The sequence below is a fragment of the Mytilus trossulus genome, chromosome 9, assembly GCF_036588685.1.
Source record: "Mytilus trossulus isolate FHL-02 chromosome 9, PNRI_Mtr1.1.1.hap1, whole genome shotgun sequence".
NCBI classification, from domain to species: domain Eukaryota; kingdom Metazoa; phylum Mollusca; class Bivalvia; order Mytilida; family Mytilidae; genus Mytilus; species Mytilus trossulus.
The window spans coordinates 177,114-192,626 of NC_086381.1; the positions used below are offsets into that span (position 1 = coordinate 177,114).

The 15,513-nt window shown below is 31.5% G+C and overlaps 1 protein-coding gene across 1 annotated transcript; it reads left to right on the forward strand.

Annotated features, from left to right (window-relative positions):
- Window positions 1-354: 354 nt before the first annotated feature.
- Window positions 355-10,818, forward strand: LOC134683524 (heat shock 70 kDa protein 12A-like). Its single transcript, XM_063542834.1, has 7 exons — window positions 355-467; window positions 1,010-1,097; window positions 2,076-2,174; window positions 3,534-3,839; window positions 5,947-6,174; window positions 7,671-7,824; window positions 10,220-10,818. The coding sequence occupies exons 2-7, from the start codon at window positions 1,080-1,082 to the stop codon at window positions 10,816-10,818; spliced, it is 1,404 nt and encodes a 467-aa protein (XP_063398904.1). The 5' UTR covers window positions 355-467; window positions 1,010-1,079.
- Window positions 10,819-15,513: the final 4,695 nt, after the last annotated feature.

Below are 15,513 nucleotides of genomic sequence, written 5' to 3' on the forward strand. Positions count from 1 at the left end.
ATTAGTTTACTGATATTTATCCTTTGACTAACAAATTTGCAGACTTTGCTAAAGAAGAGTAAAACGTCACAGTCCTAAGCTGGCAGTGTTTTTTTTTTTTGTTTTTTTTTTTATTAGTAAGGATTTTTATAAAACCCAAAATTGAACCTGCTTCTGATATCATGTTTTTGTTCTTACAACTTAATGTGATATAAAGTTTTGAATCAATACAGTGAAAAAATCATTTTACCATTCTAGTCTGTTTGACTTTTTAAAAAGCTAAAACTTGAAATTAAGTTCAAATCCACTAAACAAATATAGTGTACATGTGTAACTGTTGAATGTTATGTACATTGTATGTTTGAATATTTCATGACATATCTTGATAACGAATAATTCTTTAATGGTAGGGTATAAACTAATCGATAAGACAAGATGTAAATACAAAATAACACATTTAAACGAAAGAAGAAAGAATTGTAGAGCAGGTAAGTACTTTCTTTATTAATCAATATACACATTTGGAACATACTGACAACTATTGTCTTTTGAATTAAAATGTTGTGTTAATTTAATTTACAGTTCACAACAACAATTTTTTTATCAAGTGATAAGAAAATCGACAATATTTTTTTATGTGTGTGCTCTCGGTGTGGTTAATCAAAATCCGGTTTTTATCTCGGTATATGTTATTCTTATGTTTGAAACCGAAAGTAAAAACTTAAAATGTGTTGTGTTTGAAGGTCTTTTTAAATTAATTGTTCAATGTAATTCAGTGCAAGAAATATAACTACTGTACATTTTAATCAATTCATTGGTTTTGCGTTTATTTTCGAACAAAGCCAAATAGGAAAAGTTTATTTAACTGTTATGTTTTTTTTATTTGTATTCCGTTTTCAATAAAAACGAAGACAAGTAATGAAAGAACGAATCAACTTAAATTTAGTTACGTTTTGTTATGAAATTCAATATTCATACCTTCCTTTTTGACCGGAGATTTAATGTTTGTAAATTCTTTTCTAATTTGCAGGAAAAGAAAATGACAACAATCACTGTAATAAATTATCCATGAGCAAAAGGAATTGAAGCATTACTTCAAAATGGGTACTTCAAATTCAGTAAGGCTATAAGTATACTTATTGATTTATATTTATTGCTGATTCTGGTTACTAGAACCCAGACAAGCAAGGAGTATCAACTGAAATAAACAGAATGCTAGGCCTTCAATGCTCTTCAACTTTGTAAATTATTTGAAATGTCTTTTTCATTCGATCGTAATTTAACAGGCTTTTGTAGACGAAATAACGACAGGGATGATTATGTAAATACAAGTATTCCAACGCATTACACATTATCTGTTAATTTGAAAATTAGGAAAAAAAATATTTGAATATGCAAAATGATTTATTTACTTAAAATTGTAAGAAAAAGACCAATGAAGCAAATGGAACCGTGATCATAAAAGAACAACGCAAATTGTCAAATGCGGGGTTACTAGACGTGAGATACAACAATATCATAAATAAAAACTAAAAATACAATGGACAACTTTTCGAGTTTTTACCTGCATTTCAAATTTACGAATTTCAATCAGGTGGACTACTGATTATTTTTTTAAATGTAGGGTTGACTCTGTATCATAATAAAAATTCAATTAATCAAGATGTTCCTCAAGTTTTCTAGTATTCTCATGTCACTTTAATTGATAGTAAACGCAGTTTCTTCCTAAAACTCTCACCGAAAAACAAAACCCAGCAACAAGAGTCAAATGCATGTCGTTTTTTTTATATACTTTAAAAGTCCTTTTACCACACATGTAGCATAAATATTAATTAAGAGAGCTTGCGGTACATTTTTTTTAAATAAAGGATTTTGCTATTTTTTTCTATAAAACATTTTTAAAGTCATCTAGGACCAATACGAATTGATTTTGTTGGGTTCATTTTTGTACTTTATCATAAAGTAACATCTAAAAGTGTAATGAATAAAATTTGTAATGAAAACATATTTTTTCTAATGTTTGCTGATTTATTTATACCCTCGAGCCTCCTTTTAAAAATAGTATTTTTGTCTAAATCCTAAATCAATCCTTGCAGAACGAAAGGAAGCAAGACGGACCACCATTGAAAAATGCACCAAAACCGTCGGTGATATTTACCAGTGAACATCAATTTGGAAAAGCAAGCACTCTGAAGGTTTGTTGTTATTTGACTTAAGGGAATACGATACAGTGACAGGGGAGGTAATGACGTTGATAACGGAAAATATTATTTTCGCGACATCAAACTGTGATATACCGGGAACAAATGCATTTTTCAACTGATTTTTATCATTCAAACTGATTTAATTTATAAACGAGTTCATGAACCTCTATTTTTAAAAAAGACATTTTGTTTCATTTTGCAAGGAGATTATGTGAACCAAATTTTATAAAACTGTAACATGTGTAAAAAGTGCATTTTTTTTATGTTGTTAAATATACAGCAAAAAATTACATGTTTTTCTCAATTCAGGACCATATATGAGTTATTTCTAAATAAAAAATGCATAAGTTATAAGAAGACTTATAAAATACAGACATTACAAATTATTTAACAAAAAACAATATGTGTTTATCTTTTAAAACCAAAAAAGTTATGGATTTCTTTCGAAAGGGAAAATGCGGCCACAAATTCAAATGTTGAGCTAATATACAAAATTTCGACTTCATTTAACTAAAAAAGTAGCAATTAAGGTATATTTTTTTATTACGTATTTGATTTAATCAGGCCAGAAATAGCCTATATAGAAAATTCATCAAACTGTAAATACAGGATCACAACTGTATCGTATGCACTAATACAAACAATATTTGGTGACCATCTGCTGTTGTTTTTCTATGGTCGGGTTGTTGTCTCTTTGACACATTTCCCATTTCCGTTCTCAATTTTAATATTTAATGTTGTCTTAATGTTGCTTGATTACATTTATTATAGCATTCTACGAAAGTATTATATGATGCTATTTAAAACAAGTTTAAAGTATCACTTGCTTTTAGTCCGAGTTTGCACTCTAATGCTATGATGTGTAAATGTCTCTTCCAAAGCAGCGTTGCCAATTTATTATGACTGACAATTAAGCATAAAGGGATAGTTACGATTGGTTTAAACTTTCTAAAAACGTAACTTATATGAAAGAAAGACAAATTAGTTTATAAAAACCCAATTGGAAATATTTCATGCATAGTGAGGTGACGAATTTAACTTAATCAGTACAACAAAAAAAACCTTTTAACCCCAGTACATAAACGTATACACCTCGATTGAATAGAACTGCCATTTAAAAGTACACTGAATTTTAACTCCTTTTGGTAAACAGCTGCAATAGAGAAAACACTATTTACACGAGGAAGACTTAGTCATCGAATAAGGCATTTGCAATATATTCAAATACGCAACACTGTTACCGGACTATTCAGCATACGAGATTCAGATACGTTAAAAATTGTCAACTAAGTCAGACAATCTTACATACACTATTATATGGTTATATCGATAATAAACCGTATTTTGTAGACTAAACAAATAAAGAAAGACGTTATTGCTGCCATTGAAATTGGATATACACATTCAGGATATGTATTTTGTTTGGGTAAAAAGTTTGCGTTGGAGGGAGGAGGTCTGTATTGTCCGAACTGGGAAGCAAGAGACAAAGGAGTAGTTACCTTCAAAACCTCCACTGCGATTTTATTGCGACCAAACAAATCTATCCATAGTATAGGTTACGAAGCAGAGGAACATGTTAGCAGAATTCAAGGTGAATCAGATTCTGGAAAATGGTTCTTTTTCAAAAACTTCATGATAGAATTTAACAATCTCAAGGTAAATAAGAACAAGTTGGTTTATGTATAGAAATACTAGTTAAAGCTAAATGAATATATGTTTTAAAATAAACTATTTCTTTGGTGAACAGTATAGTAAGTCAACGCAGAATGTATACATATCTTATTTTACTCAAATAATTGTATGTTTGACATACGCAGTTAAACTTGTTTCAGATATATCCGATACAAAATCTACAACAGTTTAATTTCAATTTCCCACATCTTTCACCAGAAATTTTGTTTTTGTATTCCACCATCTTATTTGAAAACTTTAAGTTTTAGTATTACAGTTAGAGAATAAAATGCACCAACTATTGCCAATTAAACACTCTTTCTTATATTTCTTCCAATAAAATATTACAAATGAATGAAAGTTCACCCCCCCCCTCAAAAACAATTTAAAATAAATAAAAAAAAAAGCATGTTGTCCGATGGTGTTTTCTGAGATTAAAATCATACAAAAAAATATCCAAATTATGTAAGCAGGCTTTCGTTTTTCACAAATATGATAGATAATATATTAAAATCCTTACTGGTCTGATTTTATTATACCTAATGCATGTGATAAAACTTTTTTTTAAAGGTCTTTTAAATTTTGTTCTTATGTGTGATTTCCCTCCTGTTACCACAATGTTTTTTTGCACCTGTGAAAACGGTTGAAAGACCAAGATTTGATTTCTTGTAATGTAATGAGAAGACCGTCATTTCCTGAATGTATGACTCCATATGTATAGGTGAAAGAAAGGCAGTATCAAAAATCCGAACTCCCCAAAGATCAGAATTTAGAGAAAAATAATTTTGTTGTTCTCTCCTGTTACAGCCTTTTTGTGCACCTTCTGAGAATATTTCATTGTCAGTTCTATAACAGTAAATGTGTTTTATAGTTTCTTATTAAATTGATATGTAGAAGGAAGTAAATTTTACACAATTCGAATTAAAGGGCAAAAAGTACTGCGTAGTTCCTTTCTGTTACGTTCTGTCATAAAATAAACTCATAATAGATACCAGGACTAAATTTAGTATATACGCCAGACGCGCGTTTCGTCTACTAAAAACTCATCAGTGACGCTCAAACCCAAAAAAGATTAAAATGCCAAAGTACGAAGTTGAGGAGCATTGAAACCAAAATTCCAAAAAGTTTTGCCAAATACAGCTAAGTTAATCTATGCCTGAGGTAGAAAAGCCTTAGTATTTCAAAAAATTCAAAAATTTGTAAACAGTAAATTTATGAATTTCATGTTACCTGATAAAACAGCTACAGTATAGCCATAATAGGTAATAGGAAGGATGTTAAAGACAGTTTTACAGATGAAACATAAATTTAATCTACTATATGCTAACAATTTCATTTAACATAAGTTATGATCATCATATTAAATAAATCCCTACGTAAAAGACAGTATATCATGTATATTGAATAAAGAGACGGGTTTTTTACTTATTAAAAGAGCAGAGAGCATTGTGTAATTCTATTATAGTAGATGATAACAGAAAAGATTTTATTTTAGAATTTGTCATCACCTAGGTAGATTTGCAAATATAGTTTTAAAAGATAAATGACATCGTTTGCTGTTATTTTCCAATTGTAACTAATCTAAAACGATGTAGTTTTCTTGCACTGAAAAGTTGGCGTGTAAATACTTTTCACATAGGCTTTTATCGGCTCTTTGGTCGGATTGGTGTCTCTTTGGCATATTTCCCATTTGCCAGTTTATTTTCAACCAGTCTTGTTCCTATTTGTCCGATAATTCATACTGAGATAAGATTTGTTCAACTATATTTTAGTATGTTCATAATAAAAATTGTTTAATTTCTGCCGGACGGTTAGTGCCAAAGTATATCAGTGCATTTCATCTATTATATTCCATACTACTTTGTATTATATCTAGAGGCTTGATGAGATTTTTGTCAAATGCAGGAACTTATGGAGTGGATGTATGTCCCTTTATTCGCCGAAACACACGTTTTTGTTGTTGTCTAAAACGTTATTTAAACTCATGATTAACAAAACGTGGTGATTAACTTCCATAAAACGCATGGTAGTTACAGTCCCTTTTCCTTTCCTTTTTAATTTGCTTTATTAAATATGTTTCCTCTATATTAAGGGTTCAGCTTATGAAGATTTCAAGATAAAAGATTTTTGCCAAGAAAATGTTACAATGAAAGCAGTGGATGTGATATCTGGCTTCATTAAGCAAATGAAAGACAAACTGATCATTGAACTAGCAAGACGACAATTAGGGTACACCGACAATGATATAAAGTGGATATTAACAACACCTGGGTCTTTGGAACCCTCACAACTCAAAATTATGAACACCGCCGGTATAAAGGTAACTATTGGATGTATCTAGCTTTTGAAATTGCAAAAAGCCCTTTCTTCTTTTAGTTTCTATTGTGGAATGATCCATAGATTGAACTATAACTGTTGTTGTTCTGTAGTGCTGGTACTGCAGACTATTATTAAATCTTTTAACAGATCTTAATAACACTTATCAGTAAACGAGATCGGCAATAAAGAAAGAAGTTGTTGCTGCCATTGAAATTGAGTATACCTATTCAGGATATGTCTTTTGTTTCGGTAAAACTTTCGTTTGAAGGGAGGAGGTCTATATTGTCGAAACTTGGAAGCAAAAGATTAAGCTAAAGATACCTTAAAAACTTACACGGCGAATTTCTTCCGACCTGATAAAACTGTTCGTAGTATAGGTTACGAAGCAGAGGAATATGTTAGCAGAATTCAAAGTGAGTCAATTTCTGGAAAATGGTTCTTGTTCAAAAACTTCATTTGGAGTTTATCAATCTAAGTCTTAAACATTTATATCATTTAGCGCTGGTACCCCAGACTGTGTTTAAATCCATTCAAATTACTTAAAAATGAGATGAGAGCAATAACATAGAAGTAAGGTAATCTTTTTCATTATCTGGCGGTATACATATATCATAAAAATAAACGTAAACCAAGAAAAGGTGCGGTATGCGCGCATCATTGTTTTTTTCAAAACTTCTGTTGAGACTGTTTCATATATATTTGCTGTCCCAATTCGGTGAGAGAAAAAAAAAACAATGATTAAATATAATTACTTTTTATAACTCAATAAATGAAAATGCACTGAAACGTCGTTGTTATCTAATAAGGCACTGAATATCCAATGGGGTTTATATATTGTCTGTACCAAGTCAGGAATATGACAGTTCTTGTCCATTCGTTTTTGATGCGTTTTGTTTTTGTTTTTTGATTTTTCCATGTGATTATGGACTTTCCAAATTGATTTTCCTCTGAGTTCAGTATTTTTGTGATTTTACTTTTTTTGTAATATTACTAATTCGTATATTTTACCTAATAGTCACATGTTAAACGAATTTTTTTTCGAAGGTAGATAGAAAATAGCCTATGTATGAAATCAGTACAGGATATATCGACCCAAAGAAGTTTATCGGCCTCGAACTTCGTTCCTAGTCAATATACTTCTTTCAAGTCAATATGTTCTTGTATTGACCTCTTACAAAAGCTATAATTGTATACTATAAAATACTATAAGCATTTTATGACGTATTTTACAAAACTGTTTTCTTTGTTATATATCAACACAAGTAAATTCGTATCTAAAATATAAGAACCATGTAAGTGATTAACCTTGATACGTACGGTAAGATTCCAGTAGAAATTCATTTAGTAAACACCAGACAATAATCAATATTGTTCCGAATTTACGAATCTCTGTGATTCCTTGATTTGTATAGAATGGCATTTAAATTTTAATTTTAATTTTTGTTTGTTAGTAAGATACATTCCAATGGAATATTAATGTGGACGATCATATTTCAGGCTGGTATTAAACCAGATCAGTTAACTTTTGTACAGGGACCCGAAGCCGAGCTAAAGTATCATCGAACATTTACAAGTTCACCATCTACATTTGGCGAAGAACAGATTGCGCCACTGCCACAAAACTTCAGATCGCTATTAGTACATTTAGGAGGTATGTATGATGCAATACTAAGCATTGTATGTTTTCATTTCTTGTATTGTGTCTTCAAATAAAAAGTAGTTGTACTGAAATGTTAATTTTCTTCACATCTTTTTAAATCAATTTCAGGGGCCACACCTATATTTCTAAATATTTTTGCACATAACTGCATCTTTTTAATAACTATACTGAGTGCCAATGAAAACGCAACACTTTTGTTTTTCAAAAAAATCTTAACATTTTTATTTTATTTATATGAGAACTTTGTACAGTTGGTTTAAAATGACTTTTAAGACAATTGACGACAACTTTACGGTAGAGTGATTTTTGGAACAAATGCGAAGTAAGGATTATTTTGAACGGACATAAACCGAGTTCACCGCTTTTCAACATACGCACCATTTTCACGATTTTGTCATTTAAAGCTTGGCTAATGTCATGAATTTTCCCGCCCTTATTTTAAGGAAACTGCAATAAACATCTGAGTAAATCCCAGGACTGTCTGACAACCAGCGACATGCAATTATGGGCATGATCCAATGAAGCCTTTCACTGCATACAATTACGAGAGGACTGAATTTGTAGCCTCTACAATAACCCAAATCATCCACAAATTTAACCAAAATTGATCATTTAATGATAAGCGACATCCCGGATACAAAAAGCAAGAAACGCTCAGCCAGACCGATACATTTGGTCTTAAACATATTCGATATTGACTCTGATGGGTGTACAAAGGTCACGAGAGTTCAATGGTGATCACAGTAGATCCTTTGGAGCAATTTCAGTTAAGCACCATTTGCGCAGAAATTGTGAAAGAGCACCAAAGTCTTTCCTTAGTGACATATAAACGGCCGTAAGACGTAAATATCGAATTCTGTAGACCAAAAATCATTCATTGTGTACCAAAAACCGTTGGTCGCGGTTACATAGACATTTGGCACCCATCTTGGCCTAAAGTCATGTGTTTCGCCCGATTTTGGTCCGACCGAGCAAATTTCGCATCAGGTTGGACATGGTTTAGACGATGAAAACCACCACCAATATCATAAAGTCAGATTGAGTTTGATATGCGGGACAAGTGGAACAACATTAAATATTCCTCGAGATCACATTTAACGTCCGGGATGATTAATTCCACGGCGCTGTCGAGATTGCGCTGCACAACGGTGTTGTAACATGTTTTGTTAGGACTGTAAGTTGATGATTCGACATTGAATGTTTCGTTTACCTATAGCGTCTAAAAGATGACAATGAAACATTAGTGTTTGATATCGCATACCTGTCAACCTCTGAAAATGAAAAGTCAGGTCATGACCTGAATTGACAAAAAAAATCTCAGGTCATAACGCGTACGACATTTTGCGGGCTCAATTGAAGAACAAAAATATGTTTACATATAATTTATATAGTCAATATGTATATGAAACAGTTAGAACATGTATACAAGTTTATTTCAGACTATTGTTATATTCCATAGAAGCAGACTTGGCATTCTTTAAAAGAACTGCACTTGGTTTCAGTTCATAGCAATGCAAATGTGTATTCATTTTACAAGAAAGAAGAGCACACAGTGTATCCTTATTAAGATCAGCCCTAAACTCTGTAGCTATTTTCTTTACTAAAGAAAATGCCCTCTCACTGTCTGCATTGCTGTTTGGCAAAACCAGTAATGTTTTAGCAAGTTTTGACAAAACAAAAAAATCTTGGCTTGTTAAGAAAAATGTCATGCAACTTGGACATTTCCCCCCAAAATGTACCAATGTCAGTTTCAGGGGAAGTGCAAAGTGGAAGTTCATCTAATGGGGTCAACTGATAGTCACTGAACTCATCTTGTAGCTTGTTGAAAATATCGTTACGTAGCTCAGGTAAACAGTCCTACATTTTGACTTTTGGTTACATTGAAAAAGACCGATAAAACCGAAAGTCGTATTACTTCTAAATACCGGAAACAATTCCGGTCAGAAATCCGGGTGAAACGGGTAATGTAAGAAATTCCCGGGACCCGCCGGGTAAAGAAAAACTCCCGGGTGAGAGGTGAAAATAACGGGTGTCACCCGCAAAAAACGGATGAGTTGACAGGTATGATATCGATCTATTGTTAGAATTGTTAATTTTCAAAAACAATTTATTTTGAAAGATTATCATTACTAATATAAATTTTATTTAAAAAAAAACCAAGTGTTGCGTTTTCATTGGCACTCAGTATATTTGATACACATAGACTGTATTAAATTTACAATATTTATATAAAGAGTTTTGATGGTAAAAATTGAACATTGTTAGCACTCGATTTTGAATAAAAGCAATTAAAAAGTTAAGTAAAGACTGGTGTACCGTCTTGATTAAAATAAAGTGAACACCATTCACTAGAGCTGTTTAGTTTATGGTTTTCTTTTTATTTCAGGTGTAGCTATTGACTTGACTGTGGTAGTGGTGAATGAAGAGACAACAAATATCATTGAGGAAATTTTCAATACAAATGAAAGCGCAAAACAAGAGTTTATTAGATTTTTAATACGATTATTTGGAGGGGACGTTTTGACGTATTTAAAAGATAAACATCCATTGCAGTACGCTGAATTTCTAGATAATTTTGAAAAGAAACTGAAATATTTCGAGTCTGATAAACAAGTGACTATTCGTGTTCCTCCTAGATGGTACGATGCATATACAGTATGCACAGGTAGCACACTGACTAATACAATAAAACAAACAGCATTCAACAAATCAGTGTCATTTCAGAATGATAAAATAAGGATGAGTCCAGAGTTATTTAGAAAGTTTTACGAAAATGCTACAGAATTTACTACTGAAATGGTAGAAAAGACTTTAGCAAAGCATTCAGCGACAGGAATTGGCTTTCTATTTCTAGCAGGTGATCATGTAGACGACATGTTTGTAACTAAATTAAAGAAACAATATCCGGGTCATAGGATTATTGTTTCTAAGAATCCAGAACTTGCTGTTCTGAAAGGAGCTGTTTTGTGTGAGATAGTAGAATAAACGTTAATTGTACGGTATAAATTAATAACAAAAATAAATAAGTTTAATTGTGTTTTATTCAGTTAATTTTTCCCCTTTAAAGACGGATAATAACTTTTATAAATTGTATTTTTCGTATCAATAAATGATAAATTTTTATAGCACTAAACGAAAATTCTTTTAAAAGATAATGAGTTTCTGTATCTTTGAATAAAAGGACAACTTAAAGTATTATCAATCATGAATCGAAAATCACAATCAAACAGGACAAAACTCTCAATATCAAACGAAGAATAACAGCAATATTCTCAATTGGTACCTGGGGAAGTGTTTGAGACATATTAGTATTTATGGCATTAATCTGATGTAGCCAATAATGCTGTTTATACCAACGGAAACTCATTGCACAACATAAACAAGTAAACAATATATGTAATGTCTAAGATTTCAGTTTATAGAGTGAAAGATTATCAAACAGCGCGAAGTCCTCATTACAATAGAAAAAAACTAAATTATGTTATAGATACAGTTTGCGTATTTATGTTTTACAACAGTAAGTTTTCAATATCCTTGTGTTCATGCTGACGATAGCATATATACGTTAGAAAAACAAAGGATATTGTATCTATCAATGACACAACTTAAGTACGTGTACAGCCGAAAACCACACAAAATTAAAGAAACGGCGCTTTTATTTCAATACTTCGTCTCTAATTAATAGTGTTGCCTTCAACTAGAAGCCAAAACATCTCTCGTCTGACTGCATAGTATTTTCTTGTAAAATATGAATGATCCTAGATAGATGGTTAACATATGGCTACAAGAATAGCCTGACCAGAACAAGTTAAATTGATTAAATATGTACACTTCTTTGTAACGAAAAACTGAGGGAGAAGAAGTTCCATAGAAAGACATGTCACCTAACCCGGGCACTTTATGTCAAACCCTTAAACGACATGAACTGATTTATTCATTATCTACTTTGTTTTTTACAATGGATTTACAATACATTGCAATAACGCCAGAAGGTCATAATAACTTATTATATATCATGTATCAAGCGGGCCCGTCAGTTCCATTGTCAAATGATGGCTCATTGATTGCTGATTCCAATAATATATGGTTTCTATGCAGTTTTATTTCCTATAAGGGAGGTATTCTTTTTACCTCCGGTCTACAAAATATCATTATCGGTATACTTTGATACTGCTTTCAAAAATATATTGTTCTATTTACATTTACACAAAAAAGTACATAAAATAGCCGCTTTCGATTGTCTCAATGTCATTTCTAGTTTGAATTCAAGAAGGCCATAAAGTTTCTGGCTTTATGATGTATAAATGTGAATTTTAAAAACGGTCAAAATCTAGAACGTCGAATTCACTTATGACCTGGACCTATAATTGAAGGGCACCAACCAAGGACCTCAAATCAAAAGACCCTAGGTCTTTTATTTGTATGTTCAGTGAGTTATATCACTTTACGCAAGTTTCTAAATATAAGAGGGTCTGAAACTCCTAATCTATGGTAATGCACCCTTTCAATTAAAATCTTAAGACCTTGACCTTTGACTTTGACAAAATTTTCCTTTTTATTCGGACCGATGATCTCAAATTTAAAGACCCTAGGTCTCTATCATCTATTTATCTTTACATATCAAATGCATAGTGGGAATAACTCGCATATGGAGTCACCTGATAGCTTCAGTCAAAATAAAACGTAACATTCTGAGGTTATAATGAGCATTTTTTTTAAAATAGATGTGTCGCTTACTTTCATGTTTGCGAAATACATTACATAAAACACAGTGTTTGGAGAGATAACTCTCGCACAGAAAAGTGTTCGGTTGCACAGGGTGAGTTTTTAAAAAGTAAAGACTGTATGAAAATATATACAAAAAAATCTTAGCGACATCAATTGAATCAAAAAGACAGAGCAAGACAAATATTTGGTGGAAGAGAAAAAAAGAATATTTAGATTAGAGGGTTTCCACATTAATTGTCTGAATTATTGAGGAGAAGCTTTTTAGGATTAATTCAAAGTACTTGTTATTGTCCTAGTATAAATTTCTACATAATGATTCAATACATATATGTTTTTTTGTATATTCTTGCCTGAAATAAAGGAGATATCTGTCAACTTCCAGTTAAGATATGTCGCTTCCAGTCTCATTAGATAGCTTAATTCACAATAATAAAAAAATATACAGACCTTGCATATTCGGCAATTGATAGATTTAGAAATGTGCATTCAAAACAAATGATGAAGTTGCTTGGTACTTTTCAATGAAATAAGTGCACTAATGGCTACTTCGGGTTTTCTAAAGGTCACTTCTGTTCGGTATTTTTTTAGATCACAAGTCAACCAACATGATGACTTTATCATGTACCAAGTTTGAGTAATATTCAATTAACCTGACATTGAATCATTTCAGGAACAATTACTCCTATAAGAAGTCGTTGAAATATTTCCGACCAAATGCATCAAATCTTAAACACAAATAGGAAATAATTTTGCACGACTTGTTTTATATATATCTTCAAAAGTGACAGAGGAGATCAAATCACAAGGAAAAGTTAAAATTTAGAATATTACCTTGACCTATGACCTTGACCTTAATTTCATTTCATTGAATCAAAGAGCTCAAATCAATTTACCTGAGATCTACATCACTAAACATTCATGCTATAAATTTATATAATTCTAATGTTAAATACAGACGGGGAAATAGCTCTCAAATGAAGTTTGTGTATCGCTTCCGAATCGGTAAAAATTAGTCATAACATCCTGAGAATATACCGAGTAATTCGGCAAAGTAAACGTGTCGCTTTCTTCGAAATTTGAAAACGGAGCAGATGCATCACAAGGAAAACAGTGGTTGGGAAGATAACTTCTTCAAAGAAAGTATTCGTTTTAGCAGGGTCAATTTCATTGGCACATACACTGTTCGATATCATATACCAAACATCTAATCAACACTGGGAAACAACATTTATACGAAAAAAATAAAAGTGGCGGAAGAGGAAAATAACAAGATAAGACATACAAAAGGCCTTTCCATTGAAAAGTTGAATAACCTTAAAAACAGAACACAATCAAAAGGTCTTTCCATAGAAAAGAGAAAGGACCTATTGAAATAATGAGGATTTTTTTCATGCGTCCAAAACGTTTGGTTCGTTGTCAGTTGTATAAATGAAGTCTCGTGCATGTCATTGACAAATAGAAGCAAATGGACGTGAACCTGGGACGTTGCTTCATTGGTTCGTAACGCCGTTGCCTAATATTTTCGAGTATCAAGTCCGGTACATCGTTATGAGTCTCATTTTATTCCCATTTTATTATGCAGCATAATTGATACCAAATGACACATTCCAACTCATACGTCTAAAATGAATCGACAAGGCCAGGGTAGAAAAAGATACAAAAACAGCATATAAAACTTACCACAAAATACTGAGCAACTCGAACCCTACCAACTTGCCAAATCTGTGGTTGATCCTAAGTACCCCTGAAATGTGAGCTGATGCTTAAATGTAGGTATAGACTTTTAAAGCAGAGTATCCTTTTTGTGTCTTTGTGTCACTAATTTTTCACATGATTTGGTGAATACAAAAATATAACAAATATAATATTGACTCTGAAAAAGCCATGGTTCAAGAGAGATGAATAGCATTTGAAATGTATTAAAATCTTATTTAATGTCGTTGGTCATTAGAAATAGTGCTACATTTGTAAGTTAAATCTTTTTTTTTTAGTATTTAGCTATTTTTATTGGATTTCACATTTTGAGAAGCTGATTTTCGAAGGGACAAGTCGGTATAATTACATAGTCTCATGAACTAAATATTCCTAATTCTTACAATATAAACTAGACTGATACAGCATCTTATATTTAGTGTATTTTCATATAAGCTTTTCACTAGCTGAAATGTATCGAAGAAAAGGAATATCAAAATAACAAAAAAAATATATGTTTTCATTATCAAGATGCAATACTTATTAACAAAACTCGTAAATCTTTTAAACATTTTGTTAAAGATTTTTTTTCTATTTCAGTCCATTAATTAAATAAGACTACTCATTTTCCTATGTAGTGGTTTTGAGAATGTTGTTCTGATTGTTCTTTCTTGTTTAAAGTATTGAAATGATCTCCTTTTTACAAGAAGGTTCATGAGAACAACATTATTTTCATTTTTTTCATTATTTTCATTTTTTGGTTATTTTTACAATGTTCTCAGTGACAACTAACTTAAGGAAGTTTGCTGCTCAGTTTAAAAAAAATCCATATCATTAGTATATACAATGTATTGATAGGGGATTAATTGCGAATCAAAATAAGCAAAACAAATATAGAGGTCAATGTATTTGTTTTCGAGATATTAGCCAATGGAATTTTGGCGGGAAAATGTTCTCTCTTGATTTTTCAAAAACTATTAAAAAATAAATAAGATTTTATGACACTTTTACAAATGGCTTTTGATTATACATGTAATCGATTTATAAAAAAGGAACATGGGGGTTTATGGGCAATGTTTTAAGGCATTCACATGGATAAAACCAGAGGATTTCGAACATCTTACAAAAAATCCAAAATATGACAGGCAAACATGTTTACATTTTCAAATTGAGATCCAATTGCTACAAGTGTGTGTTTTATTTTTTGTATATTTCATGCAGAAGCATTTATATCTCCGGCAATTAGAAAACAAATTAATT